Genomic DNA, 14,197 nt, shown 5'->3' on the forward strand with positions numbered 1-14,197 from the left:
GCTGGCTGCTTCTCCATGTCTTTGTCACACATCCCATTAAAGAATTCCATTGCTCTCCAAATCCAAAGTCCCAAATCCACACTCTTCCAAACAAAAGCATGGTCAGGTCTATCACAGCAATACTCCAGTCCCTGGCACCAACTTCTGTCTTAGTTAGGGTCTTACTGCTGTGAACAGACACCATGACCAAGGCAACTCTCTTATAAAGGACAACATTTAATTGGGGTTGGCTTACAGGTTCAGAGGTTCAGTCCATTATCATCAAGACATCCATGGCATGCCAGCATGCAGACAGGCATGGTGCAGGAGGAGCTGAGAATTCTACATCTTCATCTGAAGGCTGCTAGCAGAATACTAACTCCCAGGCGGCTAGGATGAGGGTCTTAAAGCCCACACACACAGTGACATGCCTATATCAACAAGGCCACTCCTACTCCAACAGGGCCACACCTTCTAGTAGTGCCACTCCCTGTGCTGAATATATACAAACCATCACAGTTAAAAATATAAAATTTTATTTTTTTCTCATGCATCATTCATATCTTTGCTCATGACTTTTTAAAAATGAAATTACATACTAAGCCAGGCAGCGGTGGTGCATGCCTTTAATCCCAGCACTTGGGAGGCAGAGACAGGCAGATTTCTGAATTCAAGGCCAGCCTGGTCTACAGAATGAGTTCCAGGACAGCCAAGACTGCACAGAGAAACCCTGTCTCAAAAAAATCTTTTTGATGAAAGCTGAGTATTATAGTCTCCCTAGAATCTTTTAAACATTAAACTTGGAGCTGGAGAGAGGCTTAGGTTAAGAGTACTTGCTACTCTTCCAGAACATGTAGATTTGGTTCCCAGCATTCATAAGGTGGTGGAATTAGCAGCAGTCGCACTACCTAGCAGAGACAGCCAGGCCTCAGCCTCAGCAAGAATCAGGAGAGACCAAGAGAAGTTCTTGGCTGTGCCTCTCTCAAGAAAGGGAAGATCAGCAAAGATGTGAGACCAACAAGCTCCGCTCTATAAGCAAACCAAGCTCAGCCTCCCTGTCTGTGGAGTCCTTTTATATTCCTTCCAAACAGCACGTGTCCTCCACAGGTCTCGCCTCAACGCACCATCTGCCTCATCTGACATCACTCTGCAGATCAGCCCAGAGTCCAAGGAAGCAGCAAAAACCTTCAGTATGCTAAGTTTTTGGGGTGCATTTCTCTCTATGGAGCTCAGGAATGCAGTGTAAGGTGGATCAATACATAGGTGTTGTTAGTGAGGAATCCTTCATCACGCGTCCTTTCACGGCTGCTTTCTCCTGTGTCTGCTTCAGTGAAACCTTCCTTCATGAGTCTGCCTTAGCCTTTCACCTGTGTCCACGTCAGGAAAACACTCCTTCACGTGTTTGTCCCAGCAAAACACCATGTGATACAACAGACTTTCCAAAGAACCCTTACGTTTCCACTATATATAATTTTTTTTTAAAAAAATGCTAAACTTTGTATAAACTTCTCTAATGCTGTGTTGACCTCACATCCTCTCCAGCAGCTGCAATTAGGGTGCTGCCCTTAGATACCTTCTGCCATGGACCTATTCAAATATCCTGACCAGACTTGCTTCTCTGAAACCTGTCTCGGTCTCAGAGTGGACTTCTAGAAGTGATGAGTAGCTGACTGACTTCACCTTTCCAACCAGTTGGATCGCTGAGCTGGGCCAATCCAGTTCTCTTTACAGATTATTTATTTATTTATTTATTTATTTATTTATTTATTAGCGAAGAGCTGGAAAGACAAGTTACCTGCTCAGAGGGCAAGACTAATGGGTGCAGGCAGGATCTCTCTGGTCGCCATGGCCTACCACAGAGCTGACAAGAACAGCAGAGGGGCCACCAGCATTCTGCCCCACCCACCGCTTTTTCCCTTCCCAAGGCCCTGTTGCCCAGCCTAAGGGACAAAGTCTCATGCTGTATGATAGATTCCTCTCTTCATGCAGTGGCTGGAGTTCATTTTCTTAACTCAAACCCAGAGAGTGTGAAAGGATCCAAATGAGTTAGCCTTATACAGTCAATCTTTTGGGTAAATTATGTCCTCACTGGGGGAGTTCTGACTTTAACAGCCTTGAGATCGGAAACACACTACATACACATCAAGTGTCAGGGGTTGAATTATTCTTGGGATTTTCCAAAAGTGCCTTTTATATAATTTTGTAGTTTAAATACTAGACTGGCTCAGCCTCTGTGCTCTACACGGTGATTTCTTAACCTCCCCACTCTGCATGCTTGGACACACAAACACAGATGTGACAGCTGCACATAGGCGGAAACAAGGAAAGAGTGTCCTAGTCATCTGTGTGCTTGAATGGGGAAAGAACACCTGGGGAATATAGCCAAAGCCCCACTCACTGGCAGGAGATCGGCTCTGGAAAGAATTTATGGTTAGGACCACAAAAGGTGGCCTGGAAAACATTTGTTCAAGAGAGCTCTCTTGGGCTGAATGGCTCAGTGGTTAAGAGCACTGACTGCTCTTCCAGAGATCCTGAGTTCAATTTCCAGCATCCACATGGTGTTTGTAATAAGACGGGATGCCCTCTTCTGATGTGTCTGAAGACAGCTACAGTGTACTTACATGTAATAAATAAATAAAATCTTAAAAAAAAAAAAGAGAGAGAACTCTCAAATGCTAGGGGACTCATGGATGACAGAGACATCAACTTGCCCACTCACTACATTGTACATTCTTGGTTGTCATTTTCTTTAATAAATAAAGCAATTTTTTTCAATGCCTGCTTATCACGCATGTTATGATTTGGCTGTGAATCCTCTCACAGTCTGAACACTTGGTCTCCAGATGGTGGCACAGTTTTGGAAGTTTCTGGAACCTTTAAGAGACGGGGCTAGCTGCAAAAAGTCGGTCACTGGGGGCAGGTTTAATGTTCTGTAGCCAGGCCTGGTTTAGCAGACGCTCTCTGCTTCCTTTTCAGTGAACAATCAGATTGAGACATGGCGGTGACTTCAGTCTAAGCCGTCCACCATGTCTTCCCTCAAACCATGACCCCAAACAGACCCTCCCTTCTTTCTTAAGTCGTTGTTTCTGGTATTTGGTCACATCAATAAGAAAAGTGACCCTCCCTTCTTTCTTAAATCATTGTTTCTGGTATTTGGTCACATCAATAAGAAAAGTAATGTAATTATGGGAGGGAGGTGTGGCGTGTGTGTGTGTGTGTGTGTGTGTGTGTGTGTGTGTGTGTGTGTGAGAGAGAGAGAGAGAGAGAGAGAGAGAGAGAGAGAGAGAGAGAGAATGCATGTGAGCACAAAATGGAGAGAGACAGAGACAGATGGAGACACAGAGAGACAGAGAAAGACAGACATACAGAGTGAGACAGATTTTTTAAAAGAAAGATTTCTGGATGCTTTGTTTCTCAAGACAGGGTTCCTCTTATAGTCCTAGCTGTCCTGGAACTCACTGTGTAGATCAGGCTGGCCTCGAACTCACAGAGATCTGCCTGCCTCTTTAATCCTAAATGCTGGGATGCAAGGTGTTTGCCACCACGGCCCGGCTCTGGATGCTTTTACAAAAACTGTCTTTAACTCACACGGCTCCTGCTTTCTGCTGTGTGTCACCTGTTGTTTTATTCCTTGCAAACAGATTACAAATCCACTTGGGTGGCTGAGTTAATGATTGGCAGGAGAGAGGATTCATATATGAACCTTAAGCAGGTCACTCTGTTGTCAGAATATAGTCCCCATTCCTGACTTTGTATAAGTTTGATATATACATTTTTTAAAAAATCTGACTAGTGCTAAAAAACAGGTAGGGAGGGTAGCCATCAGAGGCAGTGTTTTGGTTTTGGTTTTTGTTGTTGTTGTTGTTTTTGGTTTGGTTTTTCAGGACAGGGTTTCTCTGTTTAGTCCTGGCTGTCCTGGAACTTACTGTGAGACCAGGCTGTCCTCAAACTCACAGAGAACTGCCTATCTCTGTCTCACAAATGCTGGGATTAAAGGCATGCAATAACACTGCCCATTGCAGTATTTTTAAGAGGGGAGAATTTATTTATATGATTAAATAATATCATTAAATATGATAAATTTTACCATTTAAATTTTTTTTTAAAAAAATGCTGGGAGCTGGTGCAGTGACTTAAGAGCACATACTGTTCTTCCAGAGGACCTGAGTTCAGTTTTTAGCACCCATGTGAGGCAGCTCACAACTGCCTGTAACCCTCGGTCCAGAGGCTCTGATACCCTCTTTGTTCCTCTGTGACTACCCTCACATAAGTGACACATACATACATGCAGATAACACACATCACATAAGTACAAATTTAAGAATGTTAAATAATAATGTACTAGGTTTGAGATATAGCTCAATGGTAGAGTGTTTGTTTAGTATATGTGAGGCCCTGGGCTCAATCCCTAGTACAACAAAATAATGATAATATCTGAAACCTGGAAAGTCTAGGGGGGACCACCAAGGACAAACAAGAGCAGCCAAACGCCCTTGCATTAGAGACATCACTGCTAAGAGGGGAATGCTTTCTTTTTGTCTTTTCTGGTTTGCCTCTACAGGCTTGCAATTTTACAAACATACCCTCTCAATACAGGTTCTATGGCACATCTGTAATGCCTTCCAAGTCCTTCCGACCCTTCCTAAGTAACTAAATATCTCTCAAAAGCAAAGCAAAGAGGTTTTGTGTTTGCTTGTTTTTTTTGGGGGGGGGGGTTGGGTTTTTTTTTTTTTTGGATTTGTTTTTTTTCGAGACAGGGTTTCTCTGTATAGCACTGGCTATCCTGGAACTCACTCTGTAGACTAGGCTGGCCTCAAACTCAGAAATCCGCCTGCCTCTGCCTCCCAGAGTGCTGGGATCACAGGTGTGCACCACCACCGCCCGGCTGCTTGTTTGTTTTTGATTCGTCAGCACCAGCGTTGGTTGTAAGCAATGTGTTCTACCATGGAGTTACCTGCCTACCCCAAGGTCTTTTATTATTTCCTTATTTGAGACTAGGTCTTGCTATGTAGCCTTGGCTGGCCTGGAACTTAGGGAGGTATGCCTGCCTTTACCTCCCAAACTCTGGGATTAAAAGTGTACTCCGTCTGCCACATCTGAGGTTAAGTGCTTGTACATTTCCTCCTGTCCTGCGGATGGCGTTCACCCAGCAAATGGAGTGCGAGCCTGTCGGGCCTGTGCTCAGCACTGTACAGAGCAAAACCAGAGGTGGCACTTAGTGTGTCTCTTCAGAGACAAACACAATGAAAAGAGATGAAGACAGAGCGTAAGCTTTAAAATGGACAAGGCTGTCAATTAGACTCTCTACACTTGATTGCACAGAAGAAAGACCAGGCTGTCAGTTTAGGCTGGTAGAAACCACTGAATAGAAACTGGGGGGTCATGGGATGGAGGCAAAGTCTGCAGATCGTGATTGTCAAGAACCCTAAACTGCGAGATTCAAACCTTGGTTTTGCTCTCCACTCCTGAAGCTGGAAGCCTTGCATAACTGAGAAAACCTTAACTGCCAATCAAATGCCAGCCCTTTAACAGTATCTGGGCTGGCAGAGTAGCAGACACCTGTAGTCCTAGGACTAGAATGGTAGAGGCAGGAAGATCATGAGTTCAAGGTCAGCCCCTGCCTCATAACCATCGGGAAGCCAACATGAGCTATGTGAGACCCTGCTCCCCAACACTCCCCCCCCCCCCCCCAGTTAAACTCCTGGGTAGGTGCTTCATAGTAAACCCCTGGAGGAGACTGTGCATCCTGTTGCTGCAAAGCTGTCCAACCTAGCCGGCAGCGCTCATGGTGTAGTGCCACCTGTAGCCTCTCAGAGGCAGCAAAGGCCCAAGAAGGCAGAGAAGGAGATTTAGCAGACAGCGAGCTATTGGTCATCTCTAGAGGACACAGCTCAGCTGCAGTCAGCAATGAACTGGGGGGTCTTTGAATAGTTGTGATGCAATCCTGGAGCGGAGGGCGAGTTAGGAACACGTAAGGGACCCATCGGGGTCAGTCTGGGAAATCCCTGCAAAAGCTGACACCTCATAGCACGGCTCCGCGTCCGTCATGCTCCCTGTGGGAGCCGCCAGCCCCGTGGGGAAGTTGGCTTGTCTGAATTTGATGCGCACTTTACATAAGACACGGCAGACTTGACTTAGTACACAGAATGAGTGTTAAAATGTCTCGTCCATGTCTTCGGGTGATTACGATATCCAAAGGGCGGAGTGCATAACGCATACAACTAAGTTAATTCCGTTCTTTTCTTTTTAACTTTTTAAAAACGGAGACTACAGGGAAATTACTTTAAAATGTGGGTTTCATTACATTTCTGTTGCACAAGACTGGTTCTAAAAATAGTCCGGTTTTGTATCTAGGCTCTATTACCTGAGTTAAAAATTGTTTCTGGCATAGCTGTAGAGATGGCTCAGCTGTTAACAGTACTGATTGCTCTTCTGAAGGTCCTAAGTTCAAATCCCAATAAGTACAACCATCCATAGTGAGATCTGACGCCCTCTCCTGGAATGTCTGAAGACAGCTACAGTGTACTTACATATAAATAAGTTTTTTTTTTTAAGTGTTCCTGAGGAACTGGAAAGATGGCTTAACAGTGGGGAGCACTTGTTGCTCTTACAGAAGACTCAGCGTTGACTCCCTGAATCCATATAGTGGAGCACAGCCAGCCATAGCTCTGGTTTCCTGGAACTGATAGTCCCCCCCCGACCTCCTATGGCACCAGGCATAATGTAGAGAGAACACTTATACACATAAAGCAAACAATCTATTTTCTTATTACTTCTGAGGGGCTGGAGAGATTGCTCAGTAGTTATATACATTTGCCGCCCAAGCTTGAGATCCACAATAGGAACCCTACATTTCAAATGTCATTCCCTCCCCTCCTTTCCTCTCTGAAAACTCCCTATCCCATCCCCCTCCCCCTGCTCACTAACCCACCCATTCACACTTCCCAGACCTGACTTTCCCCTACCCTGGAGCAATGAGCCTTCACCGGCCCAAGGGTTGCTCCTCTCATTGATGTCCAACCAAGCCATCCTCTGCTACCCATGTGGCTGGAGCCATGGGTCCCTCCGTGTGTACTCTTTGGTTGGTGGTTTAGTCCCTGGGAGCTCTGGGAGTACTGGTTGGAACAGTATGAACTGGTTCATACTGTTGCTCCTCCTATGGGGCTACAAACCCCTTCAGGTCCTTGGGTCCTTTCTCTGGCTCCTCCGTTGGGGACCCTGTGCTCAGTTCAATGGTTGGCTGAGAGCATCCCCCTCTGTATTTGTCAGGCACTGGCAGGCCCCCCTGTAAACAGCTATGTCAGGTTCCTGTCAGGAAGCACTTGTTGGCATCCACGATAGTGTCTGGCTTTGGTAACTGTCTATGGGACGGGTCCCCAGGTGGGGCAGTTTTTGGATGGTCTTTCCTTCAGCTTCTGTATCTCCTTGCATGGGTATTTTGTACCCTATCAAAGAAGAACCAAAGTATCCACACTTTGGTCTTCTTTCTTAAGCTTCATGTGGTCTGTGAATTATAACTTGGTTATTCCAAGCTTCTGGGCTAATATCCACTTATCAGGAAGTACATACCATGTGTGTTCTTTTGTGATTGGGTTACCTTGCTAAGGATGATATTTTCTAGTTCTATTTGCCTAAGAATTTCATGAATTTTTTGTTTTTAATAGCTGATTAGTACTCCATTGTATAAATGTACCACATTTTCTGTATCCATTCCTCTGTTGAGGGACATCTGGTTTCTTTCCAGCTTCTGGCTATTATAAATAAGGCTGCTATGAACATAGTGGAACATGTGTCCTTATTACATGTTGGAGCATCTTCTGGGTATATGCCCAGGAGTGGTATAGCTGGGTCCTCAGGTAGTACTATGTCCAATTTTCTGATGTACTGCCAAATTGATTTCCAGAGTGGCTTTAGCAATAAAAGAATTTTCTATGAGATATTATTTTAGTTGGTGTCTTATTTAGAATGAAAATGTATTTTGAAGTCATAGCATCAGCTTGGTTATTCTGGTCTAACATTCCAACTCTGAGATATGTAATAGTTGATCAAAAAAAAAAAAACCAAAACAAAACAAAACCTTTGTTGCCAGGCAGTGGTGGCACATGCCTTTAATCCCAACACGTGGGAGGCAAAGGCAGGAGAATCTCTGAGTTCAAGGCCAGCCTGGGCTACAAAGTGAGTTCCAGGAGGACAGTCAGGGCTACACAGAGAAACCCTGTCTTGAAAAACCAAACCAAACCAAAACTGTTTGCTTTCTTTGGCCTCCCAAAAAATTTCTCTCGAAGAGTATTAACAAAAGCTTGAGTCCTCCAGTTTCTTGGAAGTCTCTGGAACAAGAGGGTGACCAATCATGGTCATGGACTTTAAATGAATAAGAATGCTTGAATACATCATTTTGCCCAGGACCTTGTTCATGAAAGACCGTTAACTCCAAAAATGAGAGTTCTGAATACCCCCATGGATTCCAGTAGAGTATACTGACCATAAGATTAAGAGACTTCCAAGATATAATAGATCATCTTTATTGTCAATCATTTCCAATTTTAAAATATTTCCTACACTTATTTATATGCAGGTGTATATGTTTGTGTGAATGTATTCCACATGTATGCAAATGCATGGAGATCAGGAGGGGACTCTGGGTTCCCTGGAGCTGGGGTTACAGATGGTGCAAGGGACTGAACTCATGTCCTCCAGAAGGGCAGCAAGCCCTCTTTACCACTGAGCCGTCTCTTCAACCCCTTTGCTTTCCATCTTTCCCGGGACTGGAAGACACTGTGGAGAGAACCACTGTTTCAAACTTAACTGTATGTTATAATCCCCTTCACGACTCCCTGCAGCCCACACACTGGAGTAGTTAAACCTTTGTCAACGAGGCTCAATCGTTTGTCATACAACCATATTGTGAGGATGATTTGAGACAGTGAGAGGCCCTGTATTCAAACTGCCTGCCTTCCAATGACAGCCTCCGTGAGGTTTAAATAAAACAGTGAATAAAAACCACTTAAAAGAAGGCAGGCATGGAGTAAATTCTATAGTAACTGCTATTGACTAACAAGTTTGTTTTTTAATTAAATTGTTGTTTTGTTTTTGAGACAGGGTTTTCCTTGTACCTCTAACTGGCCTGGAACTCACTATGTAGACCACTATGCAAGGGAACCAACACCTTTTAAAATGCCCCTTCTACACAGACCCACTTCACAATTATTCTTTTGTTTGTTTTGGTTTGGGGGGTTGTTTGTTTTTAGGCACTGTAGCCTACAACTGCTATTCTCCTGTTTCTGCCTCCTGAGTTCTGGCATCACAACTACCACACCCAGTTCTTTGAGGACTGTGTAGCTACCTTCTCACAAGTGATAAAACGCACCAGAGGGGTATGCACGTCTGCCTCACCCTCTTGAAGTTAGCTTCTTTCTTGTATCTCTGTCTTCATTGTCATACTATACAGTCACTAGGAGCCATATCTTGCTGCTGCCCAGCGCTGGTACTCAGCTCCCAGCGAAGCTAGGCATCAGCCCCGGGATACTAGCTGCCACTTGCAGACGGGCACGGAGACACCCACTCGTTTCCCCGAGAGACAAGTCTCCATCTCCAAAACTGGGATCGCCCACCCGATGACGTGATCGGCCCAGATCTGCGCACGGCGCATGCGGATGTTTGCGTCGTGCGTCCGCCAGGGGGCGGCAGCGTGCGCCCGGCGTCAGAGCGCAGGCCCCGCCCTGTGACCGTGGCCGTGACGGTGACCGAGGGCTGCGCGGAGGCCGCGGCGGGGCGCGGCCCGGAGGGAGCGATGGGGGAGGAGGCGGCGGCGGCGGCGGGCGTGCGGCCGGAGCTGGTGCGTGAGGCGGAGGTCAGCCTGCTGGAGTGCAAGGTGTGCTTCGAACGGTTCGGCCACTGGCAGCAGCGGCGCCCGCGCAACCTGCCCTGCGGCCACGTGGTCTGCCTGGCCTGCGTCGCCGCCCTCGCGCACCCGCGGACGCTGGGCCTCGAGTGTCCCTTCTGCCGGCGGGCCTGCCGGGCCTGTGACACCAGCGACTGTCTGCCGGTGCTGCACCTTCTGGAGCTCCTGGGCTCCAACCTCCACTTGTCCCCGTCTGCCCTCAGCACCGCCCCCTTTGCGCCGGGGGCTCTCACTTGCTGCCACGCCTTCGGCGGGTGGGGGACCCTAGTGAACCCCACGGGGCTAGCACTGTGCCCCAAGACCGGACGGGTCGTGGTCGTGCACGACGGTAAGAGACGGGTCAAGATCTTTGACTCCGGAGGAGGAGGCGCACACCAGTTTGGAGAGAAGGGGGACGCAGCGCACGACGTGAAGTACCCACTGGATGTCACTGTCACCAACGACGGCCACGTGGTTGTCACCGACGCTGGCGACTGCTCCCTCAAAGTGTTTGATTTCTTTGGCAAGGTCAAGCTGGTTGTGGGAAAGCAGTTTTCCCTGCCTTGGGGTGTGGAGATCACCCCTCACAACGAGGTCCTGGTGACTGATACGGAGGCAGGGACTTTGCACCTGCTGGAAGCGGATTTCCCTGAGGGGGTCCTTCGGAGGATCGAGAAGCTGCAAGGTCACCTGTGCAATCCCCGTGGGGTGGCTGTGTCGTGGCTCACCGGGGCCATCGCGGTCCTAGAACATCCTTGTGCCTTCGGGACGGCAGGCTGTAACAACACAAGGGTGAAGGTGTTCAACTCCACTATGCAGCTGATTGGCCAGGTGGATAGCTTCGGGCTGAACCTCCTCTTCCCCTCCAAAGTGACTGCCTCTGCCGTGACCTTCGATCGCCAAGGAAATGTGATTGTGGCTGACACCTCTGGTCCAGCCATCGTATGCTTGGGGAAACCTGAGGAATTTCCCTCCCTGAAGCCTATGGTTACTCACGGCCTTTCCCGGCCCGTGGCCCTGGCCTTCACCAAGGAGAATTCTCTTCTTGTGCTGGACACTGCATCCCATTCTATCAAAGTCTTTAAAGTGATGGAGGGTAATGGAGGGTGAGGGAGATCCGGAAGCCTTGAGTCAGAAATCCTGGTGTCATCGGGAGTGAGTCAGTCAGTATCCATCCGGGCAGGGATGCCGGTAACTGCCTGGCAAAAGCAGTTACGAAGGCCATTTTTAAAGACTAATAATTAAACTTGTCGTTTGGTGAATGCCTGCCTACTCCTGTGTTTAGACATTTGCAGATCTCAGCCCATTTGCTCTGTAATACACAGTGATGTAATTCCTATTATCAGTCCATTTCAGAGATGAGAAAACAGACCGGGAACATTCAGTGTGTTTTCTTTAGAGTTGTATTAACCACTTGCTCTTAAATAGGATTCCAGATGTCAACAACAACAACAAAAATATGTGAGCTGTGGCTTACCTATGTTCTCCCTCCAAATGGATAACTGGTCAAGTGCTCGGAGAGACAAAAGGGGCTTTTTTAGGAGAAAAGGGAAGGTGTCTGTCACCTTCTGTTGTGAGCTTCCCCAAAGGCAGGAGGTGTGTGCCAGTGTTCCAGCACTTGGCAGGTGGAGGCAGGAAGTTCAACACATCTACAGCTAGCGACCTAATAAGTTTGAGGCTAGGCTGGGCTACATGAAATGTATTATCCCCCTCTCCCCTCTCCTCCCCTCTCCCTTCTTCTCTCCCCTCTCCTCCCCTCTCCTCCCCTCTCCCTTCTTCTCCCTTCTTCCCTCTCCCCTCTCCTCTTTCTTCCCCTCTCCCCTTTCCTCCCCTCTCCCTCTCCCCTCTCCAGTCCTCCCCTCTCCATTTCCTGTTCTCTCTCTTCCTCTCCCTCTCCTCTCTCCTCTCTTCCCTCTTTCCTTCTCTCTCTTCCTCTCTTTCTCTCCCTTGCCCTCTCCCTTTCTCTCCCACCCCAACCTCTCTCTTCCTCCTCCATGGGCACTGGGAACTATCCCTCATTGATAGTTTGAGAAAAATCTGCTGAGCCGCTGCCTGCTAGCGTCATGGGCAGATGTGTCCCGTGTTAATTAGATGTCGCCCCAGCACGTTGATGGCAGAAGTGATTTTTGTCTGCTGTGTGGTGAATCTCTGCTGCCGGAAGCACTTTGTGATGGGGGTTTTCTCTGTGCAATTTGAAATGTGATTCAAACACTGCGAACTCAATAAATAGCCCTCGTCCTTTCAGAGTGCTGGAAACGTATCTTGAACGGAAGCACAGCCTTGACCAGCGTAAGGGCTCCTCGGTGCTGTAACTGAGGACTAGGAGGGTGTTTGCGGTGAAGTGCTGATCCTCTCTACGCTTCATTCATTTAACCTAGCTCAAAAGTTCAGGGCTGTTGGAATTACACCAAATAACTTCCACCTCTGAAGCGGCATGGAAGTGTTTTCTGGGGATGCGTTTGAAAGGTGAGAGTTTGCTTTAGATAAGAACTGATGGCGAGTCACAGAATGATATCTTCTTATACAAGAGGCTGCTTGTTTCTGAGACAAGGTCTTTACATCCTGGGCTAGCCTTGGCCATCCTCTGAAGCTAAGCATGACCTTCAGCTTCTCATCCTTCTGTGTCCGTCTCCCTAGTGCTCAGTTAAAGCTTAGTATCACAGTGCCCAGGGTTCTGTGATGCTGGCGGTCGGAGGAGCCCAGGGCTGCACACGTGCTAAGCAAGTGTTCTACCAATAGTTACATCTAGCGCTACAAAGATTTTATTTATGTATATATGTATGTGTGTGTGTATGTTTGTTTGTTTGTTTGTTTGTTTATTTATTGAGACAGGGTTTCTCTGTGAAGCCCTGGCTGTCCTGGACTCCCTTGTAGATGAGGCTGGCCACGGATATCCACCTGTTTCTGCCTCTGGAGCGCTGAGATTGAAGGCATGTGCCACCACACTCAGCCCCTACAAAGAGTTTCAATAGAGACACTCGCTGAAGTCTGACTGAGGTGTCTTCCAAAGGATACGAGAGCTGACACCAGGAGCCCAGGTGAAGGCCTCGCTGCCATGCCAGTCCATAAAAGTCCATGTTGTTGTTTTTTTTTTAAACAATTACATTGATTGATTGATTGATTGATTGATTGATTGATTGTGTGTATGTGCATCCATGTGCCTGTGTTCGTATGCACATGGCATCATGTGTGGAGGTCAGAGGACAGCTTGAGTGAGCCTGGGTCCAGGATATTGAACTCAGATATCATCAGGCTTGGTGGCAAGCGACTTTCCTCAAGAATCATCTTCCTCCCCTGCCCACACTGTTGCTTTCACTGATTCCATCCCATAATATCAATAGTAACATTTTGGTGCTGTCCAGCACCACTGGTCCTCTACCAGAATTCTTCTCCCTCACCGCAGTCCCCTCAGCTGGGCATTGTAGCGCACACCTATAGTCCTAGCACTGTGAGGTCAGCTTGGACAATGCCTCAAAAAAAAAAATCAGATAAATTAATCACTGTAGACCAGTGACTTCACAGCTATTTTAAATATGTAACAGCAAAACTTCTACAGGGAGATAGGAGTTCATTTGCAAGGGGAGCAACTGTGGATTGATCTTACAATGTTTCCTTTCAGAACCATGACATTTGAATAATATTAGTGTCTATTGACCCAGTTCAAAGTTTTTGTTAAATTATCACATAGTTTAAAACTTTTTTAAAGTAAAATTTTTAAATTTATTTTTATTTCATGTGCAATGTGTTTTGCCTGCATTTATGTCTGTGTGAGGGTGAGGGTGGCAGATCCTCTGGAACAGGACAGTTGTGAACTGTCATATGAATGCTGAGAATTGAACCCTGGTCCTCTAGAAGAGCAGCCAGTGCTCTTAACCACTGAGTCATCTCTTCAGCACGTGAATTTCATCTTTTACTCTACACCCTGTATATCTGTTTTGTTTAGTAAGAGCTCTAAAGACTAATCCGAGTGTATAGGCACTCGGATGTCTGCCATGAGTTGTTTCCATGGGGAGTCTGGTAGGTTTGTGGCACAGCACCAGACTACATTGGAGATGCGACGGCTGTAACCTGGCACGATGGGGCAGCTTGTCTTTCTTGGGAGTAGGGTGGGTCAGGGTACGCAGCAGGAAACGTCCAGGGCAGAACTTCCTGTGAGCCGGTTATACGGGACACGTGGGCTTTTCTTCATTCCAAGCATCCTCAAGTGGGCAACCTGTGATGCACATGTAAATTCTGTCTTCTGTGCTGTGTCCTTTAAACCAAACTGAACTCGAGATGATTAAAAATGAATTTTCAAATAATCTTGAAGTTTTTTCGGCAGATCATTCAGAGTGTCAA

The 14,197-nt window shown here is 47.0% G+C and overlaps 1 protein-coding gene across 1 annotated transcript; it reads left to right on the top strand.

Annotated features, from left to right (window-relative positions):
- The first annotated feature begins 9,698 nt into the window (after positions 1 to 9,698).
- Nhlrc1 (NHL repeat containing E3 ubiquitin protein ligase 1) lies at positions 9,699 to 11,584 on the top strand. Its single transcript, XM_052157213.1, has one exon. It carries the CDS (start codon positions 9,770 to 9,772, stop codon positions 10,967 to 10,969), a length of 1,200 nt encoding a protein of 399 aa, XP_052013173.1. The 5' UTR covers positions 9,699 to 9,769; the 3' UTR covers positions 10,970 to 11,584.
- The last annotated feature ends 2,613 nt before the right edge of the window (positions 11,585 to 14,197 follow it).

This window comes from Apodemus sylvaticus, chromosome 14 (genome assembly GCF_947179515.1).
Source record: "Apodemus sylvaticus chromosome 14, mApoSyl1.1, whole genome shotgun sequence".
Lineage (NCBI taxonomy): Eukaryota > Metazoa > Chordata > Mammalia > Rodentia > Muridae > Apodemus > Apodemus sylvaticus.